Below are 21,801 nucleotides of genomic sequence, written 5' to 3'. Positions count from 1 at the left end.
GTGGTTGAGTCACCATCCCTGGAGGTCTTTAAGAGACGTTTAGATGTTGAGCTTAGTGATATGGTTTAGTGGAGGACTTGTTAGTGTTAGGTCAGAGGTTGGACTCGGTGATCTTGGAAGTCTCTTCCAACCTAGACGATTCTGTGTGATTCTGTGATTCTATGAAAGGTGACACCTCTGTTCCACCTGACTATGGCAAAAATCCCTACCTGTTTTTATGGATTGGTCCCCCACTAAAAACAGCATTTCAATTGACAGAAATATGTTATCCACTGAAGCAAAATATTTAATATTTAAAGTGAATGGAAAGCAATTCAGACAAGCTTATTCACACATGGAAATAATCCATGCAAAATATACAGTTGGCTTATCTGATGAATAAGGTAAAAGGATTACAACCTTTTATACCCAACCCATCCACACAGGGATGTTCATACCGCATTGTTAAATAGCTCCTCATCAGTTAATGTCCTGTTCTAGATACTTGTAACAAATAAACCATTTATATGAATTAACTCTTGGCTTCAGTTCTTCAGCACTAGCTGAAGAACAGATAAATCCACTGAAATCAGTAGAAGTGTGTCAATGTACAACAATGAATGACCTGTTCAAAATATTTTTTACTGAGAAGACCTTGGCTACTGTTTTCTTGTTCAAAATTAGGTAGTCTAATTGATAAACAGTCTTTGTAACACCGTCACGTTTCATTCAAACCCAAGCCAGGCTGCCTGTATTTTTTTGCCTTATATGCCATAGGAAATGTCACAGCATTTACTCCAATCTGTACATACATCGCCATATACTGAGGTAAAGGAAAACCTTGGCAACATTTATTCTCTACAAAACAGTCTTTCTTTTGACAAAAAGTTAAGACGAAGGGAACACTTTCCCTCCTTTGTTCATTTTTAAAACACAGACTGAAAGGACTACATTTTCATCACAGAAAATTTACAGCTGCTTAATTCAGATTACAATCATTGGGAACATCCCATTCAATTTTTTGGACAGCACTATCAATTTCTTAGGAACAACTATTTCAAATACAGTTCTTAGTATGTAAGAGCAATCACCACTTCAGTGAAAGAAAAAATAGAGAAAAGAGACATATTCTTTCTTTATATAATGTCATCGTTTCACTCAATTTCTTTTCTTTCTACATGCTCTGTAAGAACTGTTTTGATAATCCCAAATCAGTCAACCTGAATTCACTTGTTTTCTGTGTACACAGTGGGCACATTCAACTTTGGTGACACCTTTCATGCGGAGGCAATCCCAGTCTAAGCTGGGGAACAAGATCAGAGGCTGCCAAACTTTCTTAAATGCATATTATACTTATCAGCACTACAATTAATATAAAGTCTCTTTACCTTCCTTTTCTTGCCTTTCTCTTTGCAAATATGTCTGTAAAATGGAAATAACAGTAACAAGCCTACTGGGAAGCTGAGTCAGTAAATATCTAAAAAAACATAAAGGTAAATATCTCAGTATATAAATAGTAAGAATTATTACAATTGAATCCTGGATGTATCCCACGATAATATGAAATACATGAATTCTCTTTCTCTTTTATTTTACTAACCTGGAATTAATCTTTCTAAAATGGTAGTATTTCCTTGTCAGAAGTACAAGTCAGACCTGCATACAGATCCAAAGAGAAACAGGCAAAAATCCAGTATTTATGCATGAATGCTCATATACTAATATATCATACACATATTGTGTGTGCACATATGCACATGTGTGCAGACACAAAAATAAATGTTTAGTAAGAAAAGCACAGTGAGGAAAAAATGCAAAATGTCAGAAATGACTATAGACCCCAATGGCCACCTTAACTCTAAGAAAGAGGGTAACAAATCTGCACTGCCTTATAGGGACACCAGAGGAAAAATGTTGGCTCTAATCACTGATTCACACCCATTTTCCCTTCTCTCTCCCTTTTCATCTTTATAGAGAAGCTTATTTCCTCTTAAGGACTCAGAAAACTAGCACAAAGATGATGGCAGAGATGTTCCAGAATGAGAATCAATATATGAGGAAAAAGCAGCAAAAAACAAACAAACAAACAAAAAACTTAAATAACTTTATGGAAGAAAAATATTTTAATTCTGCAGTACGTTTTAAAAATTCAGATTATAAAGTTTAAGATTTTTTAATTCAATTTTAGATCTATTTCCAAACTTCACAAAACCCTCCCAATTAGGAGTTATATTTATCCCGACAGGCAAGCAGAAAAAAAAAAAAAAAAAAAGCAAAAACACTTTTATGCCCATCATGTTTAAGAAAGAACATGTCTGTATTTGTCCCCAGCTAGAGAGGGGAAAAAGTGGTGACTTGCTCCACTCTACATTTAACCCTTGGGAAAATCTTGAGACATCCTGATTTTTTTTTCCCTTTGGCTTTTTTTTTTTTTTTTTAAATATGCAAACCATAAGAATACATAAGAGTTCATTGCAAACAGATGAACGTCCATCCTCAACAGTGCAAAGTAGCTCAAAAAAATGTTGCCACTTTACTCAAGTGTTTTATGATCAGCAGAATAACTTCCATAATCTAGAGGCTTCGAGAGCAGAAAATACAGTTTAAAATAACAACAACAGAAAACACCAGACATTTTCGTTTGCTGACAGCTTATGGAAATGACATTTTTTTGGAATCTATAGAGACAGTTGTCAAAAATAAATATAATAAAAACTGAACGTTTCAGAAAAGCAGTGCAAATCATGCAAGCAAAATAACATAAAAATTGATCCAATTCCCAATACTTGCACATGTCTGCAAAATGGTTCAAAAGACAACACTCATGGTGTGACATGAAAAGACAACAATGGTGTGATTTTTCAAATGTATTCTGCATATTTTCACTAGGAATCTCAATATAATTTTATTATAGAATTCCTTCAACAGATGAAGCAGGCTAGTTTATTGCATAAAGAATGTTGACTTTAGTTACAGTACTGAACAATTTGATTGAGATTTATACAAAATGAAAACAAAAAGCATCTTCAGGCATAAGATGATATAAAAATTGTATATCTCATCTAAATTGTGTTCTTTTTAACGTGCAATTGAAATTGGTCTGAAATAGGTTTATGTGATGGTAGGTAGTCATTTTAAGTAATGATCTGCAGCTAAATCCCACAACAGGCCGTTTTTCCCACCTCTACATATTCCTTTGGTTTTCAGAAGACCAATCAAGCTGTAGTTTTCCAGTGTGAAATCTGCTCTACCACAGATTTCTTCCAAGAGACCTTAAGTACTGCCTGGACCTCAAGCTAAGGCTCAGGTTTTGGAAAGGCCTGGACTGAGACCTCCACACAGAGGTTAATTGCCTGCTTAGAGATGATCTATAGGCTATTTCAAGCTGTTGCACAGTTCTCACTTTCTCATCTGGCAGTCCCCAAGCAAGAAAAAGCATCCATGTCCTGGGCAACTAAAAATGCAATGTTGATCTTCTTGCCCTGTTTTATGCAGCTCCAGAAGACAGAAAGCAAAGAGCTGACAGAAAAAGCTCTCCTATGTCCAGAACATGAGAACAGGATATGCTGGAACAGCATAGCTGGAACTACGGGGGATCTTCCAAGCCCCAAAAGGACTAGATGCAAGGGAAAATGGAAGGAGGCAATAAGAAGAAAAAAAAAAAAAAAAAAAAGACAGTTGGAATGTCTTTGTCTTTTGTTAATCTCCAGCTTTAGGAGTAGGGGTACAATTTAGAGCAACCCTGATGTGGTCCTTCATGATGTGTGGAGTTAGGCTGAGCCACAGTTGGCTGTGGTATAGAAAAATGAGCAGAAAAGTGGGCAGCTCTGTCCCTCCCATAGAAGATACACCCTTTCAGGAATGAGACTTCCCCTCTCTTTTCTTGCCACCCAAAGCACCAAAACCAGCCATTCAAAACCAAGAATAATCACAGTATGAACTCGCTAAAAGACATCCTGAACAGAGTGGGAGAGGGGAATAGAAGAAGAAAGTAGAACTAATGAAAACAACAATCAGATCAGTAATACAGAGATTGGAGAAGAATTATAGTTTCATTAGAACAACTCCCATTTTTCCACACAAGCAGTTTTGCAATCCTACCCTATGAAATCATCTTTCTGGACCAGGGAAACTAGAACAGACAATTTACACAGCTTGCCACTGACACTCTTTAATTAGCTAGGTCATTGATGAGAGATGCAGCGCATCTTTTTTCCCCTCCCTACTCTATCCAGCTCTCTCCTTAGGCTACCTCTAGAAAAGATATGGCCAAAATTTTTTCATTCAGAACTCTCTGCTTTCCTCCCTGCCCAAACTGTATGCAACCATTTTGTTTAAAACATTTCCTGTTTCTCATTAAAATCACAGATTATATTATCCTGAAGGTACAGAAACATCATGTGTTTGAGAATTTTCAAATTTTTTAATTATCTATTTTTTTAAGTAATGCAATAGAATGATGCCAGTTTTTGTTTTGTTTTGTTTTTAATCCTAAACTACCTTTCCATTATCTTTTCCATTTTTCAATTGTTTTTACTACTCTATCTTCACAAAAAAAAAAAAATGACAGAAGAGAAGGAAAGAGATGAAAAATTGAAAAGAAACAAAAGATACAGAACAAAAAGAATTCTCTTGGATTTTATTCTATGCCTATGGGGGAGGTGGAGGGGAGAATAGAGAAAAGCAGAGAAATGAGAAAACAACAAATTTTTTAGAAATACCTGAAATCTGAAATATAGGAAATTTTCTCAAGTTTTGTTGTGTGACTGTATATATGTGATCTTGAGTATCACAGAAAAATAAACTTATCTCGCAAGGAAAATTTTAGTATACTCAGCTTTGTTTTTTTTCCTAAATAATTCTGGCCTCACAAGCATCAGTTTGCTTTGTTTACTGAATATTCATTCATCTAAGGAGGCCTCTTTACTCCAATGATTAACTAGCATGAGCGAATGTTTCCAGATGTGAAAATAAGTTGTACTATGTGGTCTTATTTGTTAGCATAATTAAGATCAATGATCCTATGATGTGGTTCAATATCCAGTCTCGGAGGTGCTGCTACCTAAACTAACAGTGGCTGAAATTCTTTGCCTGCAGGACACCATGTTCTGTAGATGGTGAACAAACATCAACAGCTATAAATACACAGGCTCGCTTTTTGCTTCTGAAAACTAGCTTGAGCTTGTGGGCAGAGGCATGTAGCATCCTGTGTACAAACAAGGGACCAGCAAAGGGCAGGTACTTATAAGTCCAAGGCAAAATCTGACATCTTTCACAGCTAGACATTACTGTGTTGTGCAAATCACAGGTCAAGCATATAAACCAGCAACATACTGCATAGATTATGGCAGAGATTAAAAAGACACTTCACTGCTTAGGCAAATCTTATCCTCCGTTTTTTTTTTTTTTTTTTTTTTTTCCCCAGAGTATCTCCCTTTTTACGTATTACTTAAGGAACAGGAACATATATCAACATTTTAAGGCCATTCTCTTCGCAGATAAGGCAGCACCAGGTTTATGGCTGGTAATGCCCAACACAGGTAACCACACAAAGACAACTCTCTGCAATAAGATATAGAATTACTACTCACAACAAGCTTCATACTTCTTCCTGTTGTCTGGGACTCCATCCCTTTTCTGTGCTTTCTTTCTCATTGGTGATGACTTAGCCTCCACCTTCCTGCTTCTCATCTGATTAGCAGCCTGCATCTCTCTCTGTTCTCTGTTCACCCCTACTTCTCAACAAAGCTACCTCTTCTTCATTTCTGCATGCTGGACTTCTCTTTTTCTTCCATATTATTATTATTTTTTTTTCCCTGTGTTCAGGGGCAGGGAACAAGTGGACTTAACAAGAGTATAAGATCTAACCAGCAGTGATTGCAACTTTCCTTCCTGTTAGCTTACCATCACCTACTAGAAAGTATTTCCAAATTCATGGGGTCCTACATAAGAAACAACACTTATTAAGAAGAAAAACATATAACCAAGTGCTCTGTACAGAACATTTTTTCCCATATTTTTGCAGTTTTACATCCTCTGTATCATTTCAATTCATTTACCTAATTAAATTAATTTTAAAGCGATTTGTTCTCCAGATCTTTTACTACCTGGCATCCTCAGATTAATGTGAAGCGTTGGCTAGTACATTATTTTTTACAACTTCTACCAAAGCAGTTTAGGACAAGATAAATAGAATAAATTTATTCTATTTGGAAAAAATATAAAACTCAAAAAAATTTACTTCTACCTCTGCGGTATGAAATTTGTCACTAATCATTTTAAACTATGCCCTTTTATGCTTCTTCCATCTCTTTTAGCTTTCTATGAAGTTCTTTGATGTAACAAAGACAGTTTCAGACAAGATTTGAGTTCATCTGGAAAAAAAAAGCTTTAAGTCTTGAGGCAAAAAGCAGTGTATTTAAAATTTATATACTCCATAATGCCTTTGTTCTGAACTTGAACAACCTGAAAAACTTCTCCGCTTTCTTTTGCCTTCCGACTCTGAAGATCATTTGTTCTCATGGCTTCAGCTTCTTATTATGCAACAGTGACTTTAACTGGTGGTTCCAGCATTTAAATACATGCACAGTCATGGCTGACCCTTCCTGATCAATTGCCAATCCATACAGGTTTGACTGATAAAAGAGCCAATTAGATTTAAGCAAATTAAGGGACATCACCAATGTCAACCACTTATTAAACTGAATGCTGAATTCCATGCATACAAAACACTAATGCACCAAGTCCCATTAAGAGTTGAAATCCTAACCCCATTAGTAACTCCAGACCACTACAGGCCAAGGGTCAAAAGAAAGTTTCATATTTATGGATTAACATTTGGATTCAGTTTTTATTTTTTTTAATCTTTCCAAGAACTCTTGAACCTGAGCTGCAATTTTAGTCAAGAGCGTAGATAAAATATATTCCTTTTCTAAGATTTTTTTTTAAGCATCGACTTTAAGCATGGCAAATCATCTTGATGAGAAATTAAGATATATTCAATCAGGTAAAACCAAAGATTCAGTGTGCATTATATCATGTGCAATACATTTTAAATAAAGTTTAAACAAAGGAAAGGCATGTTGGAAGCAAAAATCGTAGAGTAATTGAAAAACAGTTATTTGCAGTAACTTCAAAATGGAACACTCCTGTATTCTCTGTCACTACCCCACAATTAAACAATCTTCCATCAAGTTCCCTAATGCACTCCCCACAAAGTAAATTTTAGGAACAGCATTTTTTATGTTACCCTTAAGAAGAAAATACTACATTTTTACACTCATTGGAAGGCTGTGATTTTGTGTGTAATGAGAACTGTTTCATTCTTTGAACAAACGTAACTTCTGCCAAAGTGAAATCTTGGCCACTGAAGTAAAAAATAGAATTCCTTCTGTTTTTAGTAAGATCCAGATTTCATTTAATGATTTAGAATGTGTTTGCCAGTGAAGGCACTGAAGATAGCCCAACATAAAATTACCATTTTACTCATAATTTACTATGCATTGGAATCGTATATCATTCAAAGAGTCTTTATAGTAAACAACATCAAAAACTAAACATACGATGTCATAGATAAATGCGTGCGTGCCTGCATGTGTGCACATGTATTGTGAGGATATAGTGTGTGAGAGTCCTTCTCTCATATGTAGTGCTTCATTTATTATTCATTTCACTACAGATCACAGTCCACTGGACAATACTATGGAAGATTTCTTTAATAACTCTCACTGCTAATTTAATTCTACTTAAACACACATATCCTAGTGAATGCCACATGCTTTTCAGCATGATTTTATGTGTAAATCAGGATAATACGTTTTCAGATCATTAACTAAAGGGAAGCATGAACTAAAACCTATTTAATCAATGAGGTATTGCTTTTAAACTACCACAAGGTCATAAAAAAGATAATTTCAAAGCTATAAGTTTTCTAATTGTAATCAACAACAATCTAATGATGAAAGAAAGTGTATCTTAATGGTTGTCATAAACTTGTGCACATCCTTGTCTATCTTTAAAGATCCTTTACTTTTTCATTTGGTAAGATTTTCACTACCAGATTTTGATATTTCTTCATGCAAAATTGAACAGTGACACTGGGATTAGACATATCTGTGTCTTAAGTGAACAGTATAACTCATATGTGGTTTTATTATTATATGAGAATGTATATGTGTTAATAATACCTATAATTTAACAAACAGATTGGAAAAATACAAAGTGTGATGGGACTTAACCTTTTCATCTTGCTTGATAATGTCATACAAATTTTACTTTTTATTTATACAATTTTCAGAAGTCTTTCTCTTGGTTTGTCCCCAAACCAATCCATTTGGTGCAAGCAAATTGTCCCAACTGTAAATTTTTTTTTTGTAATTGTATTATTTAGTGTTTGTTGTTGTTTGATTGATTGGATTTGTTTGTTTTTACTTTCACATTATATGTATGTCAGTCTACACTATTTGTGTTCATCAGCTATATCTACACATCTCTCAAGATCGAGTTTAGTTAGGCTCTCATTTTATGATTTGAAATCATCTTCATTGTTTCCAGTGGCATTTCTTCAGCAAAAGCTAGTTCACTTGGATGTCCATGAAAAGAGAACACAAAAGTAACACCTATAAATCAGCTGTTAATTTGAGCTTTCACTGTTAAAAAAAAAAAAGACAGTACTTAGAGAGTATTTGCTCAATTCTGTTATTTTATTTTATTGTTTGTTTTGTTTTTTAAGATAATATCCAAAGTGGTTTAGAGTACCATTCATCGTAAACCAGCACGCTGCAATTGCCTTTCTTAAGGTTACACCAGACTGCAAAATGAAGATGACTCTACATTCTTAGGTTAGATTAGCCCCCCAAAATAGAATCTAACACCATTCACAGAAAAAAAAAGAACAAAAAAGGCATATGATGCACTTCTTACTTACTCAATGTTATCTATGCAGCTACCTGCTTTCATTTTCTATTTTTTAAATTGAGCAATGTGATAAATTAGAAGCTGAAAAGAACAATTCTGTCAGTAAGAACTAATAATGCAAACATATTCTTCTAGCTTCCAGTCCTCAGTTGCAATAATAAATAACGTTTTGTTTAACAAAGTATTTGTGTAATTGTTACATGCACAGAAACAGCACTTTTTCATACTTACCTCCTGGAGGCATGACTATTGTTATAGCATCACTTATCAAGCTGCCCTGGCTGTTGGAAGCGTTCACTTGCACTGTGTAGTTAGAAAATGGAATCAGTCCTTTAATGGGTACCCATACATTGGATTCGTTGCTGCTGTGTAAGATCCAAGTGCCATTTACAACAGAATAATTAGTGTTAGCTATTAAGAAAAAAAAAAAGGGTGAGGGGGAAGAAGAATAAATGTTAGGGTTTGTGTCTTCTACAGTTTGCTGTTCTTTAAGCAAGACTTCTGCTCAAGTGAAAATTTGCCATTAATACCAGTAATGCCAAAAAATGGCTAATTTGAAGAATATTGTTCCCCATTTTCTCCTCTTTTTGCTAATGGTTTCCTGTACTCATAGAAGTTGAAAAATAAACAGAGCAACCATGCAGTTGCAAAGCTGATTGATACACACACACTATATGCTGCAGACGGCAACCAGTTTTCAGAAATTACTCATGTTCATGGGCAGTTATGTGAGAACTGCAGATGCAAACTGGTCAGGAGCAGTTGAAATGTTAAGGCCAATTCTTATGGCTATGTAAGACTTGTACAACTTCTTGAATTCACTAGAAAAGCACTTACTTCAGGAGTTTATCAACTAGTATAAGCTAACGCCAGTGTCTACCTAAGAATTACCCCTTTGCAGTAAGAAACATTCTTTCCAGCATGGCCTGCCATCTGCTCAAAGATAGAACAGGGATTTAAGTATGCAGTTTATCTGTTGAAATCATCAGAGGACACCACTACGTGTCCTTTACAACCCTTTCAAGACCTCAAATTTAAGATATGCAAATATTCTACCCTACAAAAACAAACAAACAAACAACAAAAAAAACACACCTCCTCAAAATACCTGATGAGCAAGATTAGAAAGTAAAAAATAGCATGACACATTACTTTTTTTTTTTTTTTTTGACTCAATGAAGATTTCACTCACATATCTGAGAGCAAAGCTGGGCTAATTTAAAGATTATCCAATATTTTGAACATCTAAAGTGCTATATAAATGATTAATATTATTACTACTATCCATCATTCCACGAAGAGCTCTTGTATTGAAGTCAATGGAAATTCTGCATTACAAACAACAGCACAATCACAGAAGTCTTTGAAACCACAGGTATCACAATGAGATTAAACAGAAAATAGCTATTAAAAATATCTTAAATTAAGACATTATCACAGGCAGAAGATTGAATATTCAAGTCTGAGTCCTCTACAAAATCTAAATAAGATGCAATTGTTTAAAAAACTGAAATTCTCTTTTAATTATTTTAAGTGAACCTCACTGGGTTTACTCATTTTTATGCAAGTTTCAAGTGGACTGTTAAAACTGAAATTAAACCTGAAGCAGTTTTTCAGATATTCCATATTACTATGACGTTCACTTAAATGTGCAAATGCAGTACCTTTTAGTCATGCTCATATTACATTTTACCATGAATGAGTGATCTGGACTTTCCACTAATACTTAAAAACATTCTGTAATTCACTTATGGTACAAGTCCAAGCCACTCCATTATTATCCACACACTGGATGTTCACAGAGCTGCACAGTGTTTCAGTTACTCTGTCGCTGACATATAGCAAACTGAGTTTAACTTTTGGAGGGAGGGAGATGAGTTGAGCCTTTTTATGTCTGCCTTGTGATCTAGATCCTTACTGCTCACATTCTACCTGAATTACAGTGTGCCATAGCACTGGACTGCCCAAACAGACTACAGCAGTGTAAATCTAGAAGAATTTCATGAAACTTCATGGATTCATTTTAGAGTTCACCAAATTTTGCCTTAGCCTTAGAGACACTATTTTATAAACAGCAATGGAGGCAAAGCTTCCTATCATGCAAAAAGATGATCAAGTTTTACACATTCCATGCACAGAGATATCAGTTTTGCAGAAACTAAGTTATTTAGTCTGTCGTTACTCTTATGTGCACTGACTATTCAGCCAGCACTAGAAAAATGCATCTGCATTAGTTGGTGTAATTTCTTAAATTGTCTATTAAACCCACCTTAGGCATCTTTGTGAAACTGTCCCTGTGTGTGATTTGTGAGTAGACATAATCCAACAAAGCACCTTTCTCCCATCATCTACTACATTTTTCCTCTGCATCACCAGGCAATCTGTGACTTACTTTTTGTGACGCCCACCAAGCAACATGACTATTAAACATATGTATTGCTTTATTAACAATAAAGCCATTAGAAATGTCTGAAATACATATTCTTAAGGTCCTACTTACGCAAAACTCTTAAAGACTCTTCTGGTTGTGAAAAGAGATGCATTTTTTAAATGTTTCACCTACAATATGTGGAAAAAAATACAAATCCAGTTGTTGATAGATCAAGGCACATAGGCTAGATCCATAGGATAGGCTCCCTAACAGCAATTTATGTGCCATTTCTTGAGAAAATTTAACTTTTTTCAATCTGCAGTGCAGTTTTAACATGTTAATATTTTTATTCTCACCCACCTGAGCCCAAAATGAAAGCATGTACTTCCTCTGCTGATATTTCTATTCCACCATTAGCCTTTCTTCCAATGGCTAACTATACATCTTTTAAAAAATACAGTTTAGAGTAATGGAAAAAGAATTAAAAGGATAACACTCTATTCCAAGTTGCCTTGATAACAACATTAATATACAGTAATTATACAATTAGTTGTAACATTAAATTCTAGTTATAGCAGAGTGATTACTCGGCAATTATAAGAAGTATATAATTACTCAATAATTAGGAGAAGTATGTAATTACATAACCATTTTATTCAGCTCAAAAATGAACTTGCAAATTTACAATGAGTTAGACAACATAGCAATTCAAAATTTCTCATTACTTCTAATAAAAACCCAAGAAGCGCTTACAAGTTTCCTAAACTGAATTTTACACAGACAAAAGGTGTTTTATCTGCATTGCCAGCCAAAAAAGTTACTGTTACCGGCAAGGGAAATATTAAAACATCTTTAAAATGCAGGTCTTGCTGGGGATGACCTGCAGTATGCAGCTTTGCTACTTCTCACTGCTTAAACTTTGCTTTCAGTGGGCTGGAAAATGCAGACATAGGCCCAGTCTGATGGAAAGTGATACAGCGATAACCCTGTCATATCATTCTGTGCCACTCCTGCCTAGACTGCTCCAGTGTGGACCCTATTTGTGAGTATAAGTGGGCGAGGCCTCTCTTTTTCCGTTTTTCATATGCGCACTTTTCTCCACCCTGCTTGCCGATCCTGCTTTAGCCTATCAGCAAAGCTGCTGCTAGTCCTAGACAGCAACTGCCTCAGACACTGGTAAAGTCCTAAAAGATATTGTTTTACTTTGGACAAATGGTTCCTATCAGAACACCTACTTGTTCCTGCATGTTTTTGCCTCATAGCTCCTGCCTTGAGCTGTCACAAGCACTCCAGCAAGACAGACCCCCTCGAGACACAGCTAACAAGAAAAACCTAACTAAGGAGGAAAAAAAAATCCTAGAAGAACTGGCTCATCATGTCTTTCAAAACTTAGGGAGACAAGCACTTCTACAAAATGTGAACTCAGATCAAGGGTGGTTCAGAGAAAACATTCCCCATAACATCTCAAAAAAACCCAAACCCTTCACAAACACAAAAGGCTTCCCCATACTTCTTAATCTCATCGTTTTGCATCATGATAGTTTTATTCTTTCACTAGCCTTCCTGCTAGTATGACTCTCCATATTTTCGCCAATATTTCTGAGGGATTTTTTTGGCCTAAATCCAAAATTTGAGTAAAAGGTGTGCTGTTCCCAGTTTATTCCTAGTTAGTTAGACCAGAACAAAGTATCTCAATGTTTCAGGTAAAAATTAAACAAATGAAGAATTTAGGGCTAAAGAGTATCCATAAACATACTGAAAAACTATGTGAACTTGAAATAAAACTGAGCAATAGAATATCAGTATAGACTATCACAGAGCATCCCAGGTTGGAAGGGACCCACAGGGATCACTGAGTCCAACTCCTGGTTCTAAACCAAAAATCTCCACCCCAAAATCAGACCATATGTCCGAGAGCATCATCCAAAAGCTTCTTGAACCCAGTGCCCGATGCCCGGCTTCTTGAACAGGCCCGGTGCCCTGACCTGTTCCCTGGTCATCTTTATGTTAACAAGATACACAAACACATAAACCATTAAAAAACATTGCTTAAGAGTGCTAAGCTTCACACAGCACAGTAGCTGGTGAGTATTTGCATTTGAGGGTTTGTTTTTGAGTGGACAGTTCAAAGGGGGCTCCCGAGCAAATGTGCGTTCCTGTCACTGAGTGCTACTGTAAATAGGTGAATAAAGCTCCTGGGGGTTGCTGGTGCGTAAATTACTGCTGTCCTGGGTCCATCATCCTATGGGGTTCACTAGATTGAAATAACATAAATGGGTATCCCTTTTCCACTCTTGTTATAATCATTGTCACAAGAATTTTAATGCCTCATATATTCCGTAATTTTTTTCTGTGTGCTGTACTGCTCTGACCTTTTCAATATTCTGTAATTTGACTGGCTGGCCATTTCAAGTTCTCTCCTTTTTACAGCCTTATTAACTTGTGGGGAAGAGGTGAAATGGACAGCCAATCAGAATACATAATATTGCAAAGGTCACGGTAGTACAGTATAGTATCAGCAGACACAGAATACTGTATATTAGTCATTAGTGTTCTGATATCTTATTCATGTGACAAAGGTTGTAAGGAGCGCAGAAAATGGTACAACATGAAACCATTCTCATGACAAAGGCTGCAGTGGAAAAAAAGAAATAATATAAACCAAATGTATTCATCTCACATTTTAAAACTTTCCCCCCGCCCCAGAACTTGTCATGTTTAAGGGTAGTCTTCCTATCCGGACAAAAGCTGATGAATTTAAGGCAAAAGGTCATGAACTGAGTTGTTGTTTTTTATGTATTAAACAGCAAAAACTCATGTTTCATATGCACAAGCAATCTTTTCAAATTACTGAATACTGATTATTATCATTGCATTGGTGAGTATTAAAGTAGTAAGTTTAAAAATAACCAGTCTAACATGTCCATATCACAAACACACTGACAGAACTAGACTCTGCTGCTGACTTCAGAAAGCAAGGAGGCTATGCCTGAAAAAAATTTTCATTGGATGCTTATGTTTTTTCCTTCTCTAATTATCAAGAGCTGGCCATCATTATACAGAAGATACTGGGTCAAAAATCAGCTTCATTATGCTTCTCTGTTCATTTGGGACTTCAATAACTGAGTCTTCTTTGTATAACAGAAAATTTCTACCTCTTCCTACTTGTGGTGCAGTGTCCTTAGAAATTGACTGACTGCTCACCAGATTCACTGAACTAAAGTGATATTACAGGACCATTAATTTGTGACATGCATGAATATTTCAACCTGAAAGATAATTAAGCTGGGAACACTTTAGTCTGATCATCACAAATGTCTGTCAAGTTATTTTCTTCTTTGTATATTGCTATTTCAAAATAGCATAAGCCTTCAATCTCAAGAGTACACTACATACTGTGTGCTACTACACGGCAAAAGATTTTGGGGAGGAGGAGAAGCAAGTTTAAGGCTTTACATCACGTTCTGAAATACTATTACCAATATCTACTTCTCTACTGTTTCCATTATGTACATAGAGGTCCTAATAACATTTTTTTTTTACATTAGAGAGCATGTTGCTCCACAACATTTAAATAGATAGAAACAGAACTATTCCCACTGTAGAAGACTAGACCAAAAATTAAAGTAGCAAAAAATCCAGGTCAAGGAATAGATCATATACAGATCTAAAGAACTATACAAAGATCACCTGGTTAATTAGCACAAAAACTTGCAGTTATTTTTGTACCTGCTTTGTGTGTGTGTGAGCATGTGGAGGTTAAGCACTTATCTTATGTAACAGGAAAAGTTAATATCAAAATAGGATAACAAAACTGAAAGAAGAGCTCACTTCTTTGTCCTCTTTCCCCATCATCCCAGTCTTCTCATCCTCACTAAGCACCAGTTTCTGCCATCGCACTGGTTCCTGGCTCTATGACACCATGTCTTTCTGTGAATGTGCACATTTCCTCTTCTGTAAGCTCATTCTGTTGTCCATAAGTTTCACCTGTTCTTCAGCCTTGTTAACTTCCACACTAGCTATTCCTTTCAGCTGTTTCTTCTTTCCCTCTCCCTTCTCCACTGTTTCTAGTGCACTATTCAGAATCAAAAATGTAACTTCCCATCAGTTTCATTTTCTCATTAAAAACAGATCAAAATATTTTCTCACCTTTTTGGTGACTTTCTCCTCCTAACAACTGTAATAATTAACTGCTTTTCAATTGTCATTGTTATACTGCTCATATGAGGTGCTTTGTGTTACTATACTTTGACTCTATACCCCTCTTTTCAAAAAAATATTGTTGTTGTTGTTGTTATTGTTGTTGTTTTTTTTTTTTCAGATGAGTGCACTGCTGATTTTGCCTTGATCTGCTATTTGTTGCTCTGCTCCTGAGTTGACAGATGTATTGTTCCTAAGGACAGATCATGGTCTCCCTCCATCAAGCTGAGGCCAAAATTTAAAGCCACTCTTATCATAGGAAACCTTCATTCTCACTCTCAGGGGCCAGGTGGAGTTGCTGGATGAAGCAAGATGGATAATTTAAAAGCACTGTGGTAAACTAACTAAACTATGAATCCAAACTATTTATTCTCCTGTAAATAATGAACAGTTCACATTTACCCGCAATGAAAAACTTATTTTTTTTCCTTTGCCCCAATAAAGTTGCTTTTAGTTTCAAGACTGAAAAATAAAAACTATTTAAAGAACAAAATTAAAGTCCTTAACACCTCATGCAGCAGAAATGTGACAATTCAAAGACATAGAGTTTTGACTGTATTACTGAAGTTGCTTCTTTGCAGCTCAGTTAGTTTCCTTCACCATAAAACAGACAAAGGCACTTTCTGTGACTTTTCACAGGCTATTTTGGTTCAGCTATCTTAGATTGTCTTGAGGCTTACAATATGCATATGCTGAGTATTTTGTTCATTACTCTGGGCTGGCTCCCACTACGGGCTGAGGGCTTACTAGCTGGAAAGCAACTTTGCCGCTTTGAAAATAAGACCTGGGGGTCCTACTGGTCAACAAGGTGAACACGGGCCAGCAGTGAGTCCTTGTAATAGAGAAGGCCAATTACTTTCTGGGTCACATTAGGAAGAACAGTGCCAGTAGGTCAAGTGAGGGGATCTCTCCTCTCTGCTAAGCCCTGGTAAGAGACCTCGAGAGTGCTGGGTCCAGTTCTGGGCTCCCTGGTATGGAAAAGACATGGACTTATGGGAGTAGAATCTATGCAAAGATGATTAAGGGTTTGAAACATTTGTCTTAGAAAGTTTGAGAGAGTCACAGAATCATTTAGGTTGGAGAAGACCTTCAAGATCATTAAATCCAACCATCAATCTGACCAAGAAATTAAATGGTGTTTTCTGTCTACTGGTGCCTATACTCAGAGACAGGTGTATTTATATCTTCATCTAGATGTCTCTCTCTTGCTTACAATGGTAAGGAGGAAAATGCAATACAATGATATTGTAAACAAGAGAGATGCATTGTAAACAAGCATTAAATCATATACAGGCATGAACCAGAAGGAAACCCTAGATGATCTCATGAGGAAAACGATGGGCTATGGTGGATGACGTTGAGTAATAACAAACTTCCAAGAGAACTATTTCTTAACTGCTGAGATGTTACAAACAGTGGAGAAACGATAAAACTCCCTCAGCCCAGAAGCCACGTATTGTGATGGAACTCCAAACAAATCTCAACTGGTTAAAGGCTTGAGCTCAACAGAGGCTTCCACACCTTGCATGAGATTACTCAAAATGACAGTTGTCTGAGGTCTCACAACTCTTTGGACAGACTCTGCTTCTTTGCTTGGTGGAGTAAGCAAAAGTCCAGGCATCTACAGCTATACTGCTAATTCACTCAAGTTGCAACTTTCAGAGAGGTATGAAACTATAAAGATGCTTGCATGAAGTAGGGAAAATTTGCAACACCTTTGATAATATTTAGCGTACAACATTGCGTATCGCCCATTTGTGGCCTCAGAAGCACAATGTCTAGGAGCTCCTGACTGGGCAGTGTGTCTTCTTTAATGTCCCAATACAGTTTAGCATCACAACAGGCATAAGGTCATGTTGTATATAAATGACAGGAGGACATCGAATAACAAAATAACAAAAATGTTTGCTGTTCTTGTGATGTTAAACTGATAATACAGCATGCAATTATTGATTTAATCCATTTTATTTGAGGGGTTTTATAGGCTTTGTGATGAGGCTTTTTGAGATGAGGCTTTATTAAGTTTATTTCATGAGAGATTTTACACACTAAAAGAAATTTGGAAACAGCTAGCTTTAAAATCTTCAGGTTTGTTTTTCTGTGGTTAGAGCATTCTTTCTCTAGCTGCATCTCTACATAAATGGAGATTATCACAGTATCTAGTTTCTGAATCTATGCCCATAATTCATGGATGTCAATAAGAATTTTCCATTCTCCAGGGACACTATCAGAAGGAGACTAGCTAAACACACTGAGCAGAACTGGGAGTCTCAAATCCATAATCAAATATCTAGATTGATTGTGTCACTTGCACTTGTATTGATTTCAATTGGAGCAGCTGACCCAAGGGAATAATAAAAATGTGGAATAAAACTGATTTATGAGAAAAAAATAAATCCTTTTGTGAGTGGTAATGAATTGGTACTATTTAACCCTTTCAATCACAAAGAGAAAACGCTATTTATTTTTTCAGAATGCTGAGTTAGCCAAAAGTAGTCATATAAAAAATGCCAATACTGTCAAATGCCATTACACTTCATTGTAATACTTTGGAAGAAATGAAGATCTAAACCTGATCTGGGATTTTTATTTGACATAGGACATTATTTTGGCTTTTCCAGTCATCTTACATGAGGCATCATAAATGGTGCACTTGTAGATTGAAAAAAACACAGAATCACTCAGATGAGTGTTTGTTGTACCTGTAGAATAGCACTCTTTACTCTGTTTAGGGCAAAAACATGTAGATTAACATAAACATCCATAGTAACTGCACATGATCACCCCCATAAAAGGAAGACCTATCAAAGTATCTTGATCTTTTTGACTTAAAACAAGAAAGTTACATAGTTAAAATCTAATTTGATCCCCTTTATAGTATTGAAATAAAAACTTCATCAAATCTTGTCAAAACAAAATTTTATCATGCTTTCTCTACTTGAGGAAATAGATGGGTCTATCACTCTCTCTAATATACAAGCATTTGTTTGAAATCAAGACACACAACTATCCAAACACAATGTCTTCATCTGTGGAAGATCTAGTCAGACTATATGGTTTTGGTGGTTTTTTTGGATCACATATTTACATTATTGACACTAAAATTTTTTTGTCTGATGTCATAAATTACTTTTTGCATTTAGGATTTACCATAGATACCTAAGCACTATAAAGTGGCTTTCCTCAGTCTTCATGAGAGTTAAAAACTCTAAAAGACATTCATTAACTAAAAGACTGTTTTCATAGGAGAACTGATCAGCAAATTCTCTTTTGCTCAATACTGTTTGCCAGTGCCATCTCTGGAAGACTGCTATTATTCCCTAGGCTATTGCAAAGAAGTGGCAGAGTCTCAAAGACTATCCTACTATTCTGCTGTTGGCAGCCAATAGGAATTTCAGACTATACAAAGTGACAATACATACCTCACAGACATGAGGCTCAGCATCATATACCCCTTTTGCAACACAAAAGCCAGCAAATTTCACAATACAGAAAAAGACAAGTATACACATGAAGAAAAACATAACCATTAATAGAGAGATGCAGAAGACCAATTAAAAAGCACTATTTTCCGTCTGATGACAGATTCTTTACTCAAGAACCAGTCCAATGTAGAAATCACAGAAGCTGCTTTCTTTTGCTTTTCTTCAACACAGTTGTACCAAGAAACAATAAAGAAAAGGATATTTGGTGCTGAAGGAAATTATGCTAGTAGATGGTGTATTGTGAGCTGTTCAAAATCTACTGAAGTTTGACTGAACATTAATAATTATCCTAAAGTGTGTGCAAAACCACAAGTTTTCTAGCCGTGTAAATCAAACTTTAAATGTCACATTCCTTGATGCCAAAGTATTCCTAAGTCCTTTTATCTAAGTTAGTAGATTAAACATGACTAGTTGAAAATGGATTATGCATCCTATTTTCTCCCTGCTCAACCATCTTTAGGACAAGTCCGTAATTTCCATTTCACGTAACAATAATACCTAGCATTTATATAGTACTTTATAGCTTGAAAACTTGCAAACATTAGCTAATTAATCCTGACAATGCGCCAGGGAGGTAGATAACTATTACTATCCTTATGTTACAAACAGGGAGACAGCTACACAGAAGTTAAATGACTTGCCCAAGGTCAGCAGGATAGATAGAAGTATGTGGAGGATTTACAACCTCCCAGTACTGCCCTCAGTTCTCTAGACCAACCACAGTGCAATTTCACTGGCATCTAGACACATCAAAGGTATTCCATAGTCATATTTAGCTACTTTATATGAAATAAAAATAAAAATAAAAATAAAAATAACAAAGTTAGACTTACTAAAACAATCATGAATCATGGTATGATGTACCTTGTGCTTCACAGGATATGTGTGTACTGAAGTTCTACAGAAATTAAGCCTTTTACATGGGCTGAGCTTCTGTGAACCAGCTTTTCCTTAGTGGAGTAACTTTTCCTGTCTTTAGTAAATAATGATCCATCCCTGGCACAGGGCACAGGAACATGGGACATAATACACATCTTTGGTAAGAGACAATGCAGGAGAAAAACAGTCCTGATATTTATCTACCATGGAAAAATATATTCATATTTCTTTCATACCAGTTTCTCAAATGTTTCAGTTACATAAGAGGAAAGGTTTAACTTCTCGTTAAAAGGAAAAAAAGCAACTGTTTGAAGGTTGCTTGAAAATAGAGATTCATATGCTTTGATTAAATATTAGGATTTTTTTTTGATTACATACAAATATAATTTTTGATTAAATATAAGGAATGACTATACTACTATTTTTGTAAAAGGTGTTTTCTTGCAAAGATTAAAGTGCATCCTAACTTATCTATTGTCAGGTATTGCATATTCAGCTGCAGTAACTGTAAATGTAAATCTATACTCAGATATTTATATTTTGAGGTAATAACAAAAACTACCATGATTCTTACATTTAAAAGAAAGTCTATTAAAACTGGCCTAACAAGTCTCTTAGAAATGCTGAGGCATTTCTGAATTTTAATTCTCAAAATAAAATAAAAACTTTCTTAAGTTGTCAGATCTAAATGTAAAATGCTTACCTTCTTCTTTGAAGATAACATCCCACAAAATTTTCTCTTTTCTCAAGCCTTCAACACAAGACATGCTAGGATCTGAAAGAGTTTTCAGCACTCCTCTCCCCACTTCTATTGGCATCACCAGGTGGCATATCTTCCCCAGCAGACATTGCTTTTAAGCACAAGATTGATTCTTAACATTCCATATTTATACTGTGATTGGAGAGTGTATTGAAAGTACTGTGGCCAATCAAGATTGTAAGAGGAATGTTCAAATAGAAGCCAAGTAAATAGATGCTGTTTCCTTCTTTTTGTTTATATATATTTTGTAAATATCAAACTAATATGATTAACCAAAATCCTACTATACAGATTCAAAAGTCATCTTGTTTATAAGTGTAGGTTTGGTTGTTGTTGTTTATTTATTTATTTATTGTTATTTTTGCAAGAAATTGCTGTATTCTACCATCAGTTTTCTCATTTGCCAAAGGAATAAAGTACTCTACAAGGAAGCTTTCCTGCACAGCATCTCCAAATAAGCAGAGCTGCCAGATGAATAATTCTCTTTACAAAAATACAGGATGAACTACATTGCTGAAAAGTAAGAACCTTGGATATGTCAACAATAGAAGTTGCAAACACTAAAAAAATCAGAAAATACCATACCCTGATTTCTACACTCTAGACAACTGAGATTGCTGAGTGTAACCCCACAATTTTTTATAGTGAAACTCGCTAAGAACATATAGCTAGTTAAAGATTCTCTTGATGTCAAACTTGCATTCAAAGGTATCACAATGTCCATATGACTACAGATTTGGACTCATTTTGTGTTAATGTAGTCATCTGACACAGGAAGGAAGATGAGAAGTTCCCTCTAAATCTCTTTTCTGGAAAAGGGGTAGTGCCTTATTTTTCTTGTGCAAGAACTTCGTTTCAGTTATCCACATGCAATTAAAATTGATCCCGTACTTAATCTAAACTACACCAGAAGATAAATAGGGCTACGATAAGGAAACTTCTTGAGGGAAACAAGACTGATCCTGTCCTGTCACCTTTCTCCATCAAGTTCTCTGAGAATTGGAAGTGTATCGGATAATAATAATAATAATAATAATAATAATAATAATAATAAAGCTTCTGTTAAAGAAAGGAAAGCTGTTTAAGATCTGATAATATTATTTCATGCCTTGGACTCATGAATTACAAAACAAATTCCTCCTAAAGGCTTCTTCCATGGAGGCTCCAGGACTAAAATGACTTGAGGCAAAGCAACTTGTCTTTGCAGGAAA

At 35.5% G+C, this 21,801-nt stretch overlaps 1 protein-coding gene across 1 annotated transcript in view; it reads right to left on the bottom strand.

Moving 5' to 3' along the window:
• USH2A (usherin) overlaps window positions 1-21,801 on the bottom strand; it is a 420,079-nt gene that overhangs the window by 151,444 nt on the left and 246,834 nt on the right. Inside the window, 1 exon segment of the mRNA XM_040551919.1 lies at window positions 9,127-9,306. Coding sequence (XP_040407853.1) covers window positions 9,127-9,306 — 180 coding nt within the window.

Source organism: Cygnus olor, chromosome 3, assembly GCF_009769625.2.
Source record: "Cygnus olor isolate bCygOlo1 chromosome 3, bCygOlo1.pri.v2, whole genome shotgun sequence".
Lineage (NCBI taxonomy): Eukaryota > Metazoa > Chordata > Aves > Anseriformes > Anatidae > Cygnus > Cygnus olor.
Note: the sequence above shows the minus strand (reverse complement) of the source record. Positions and strands in the feature narration are given on the sequence as shown.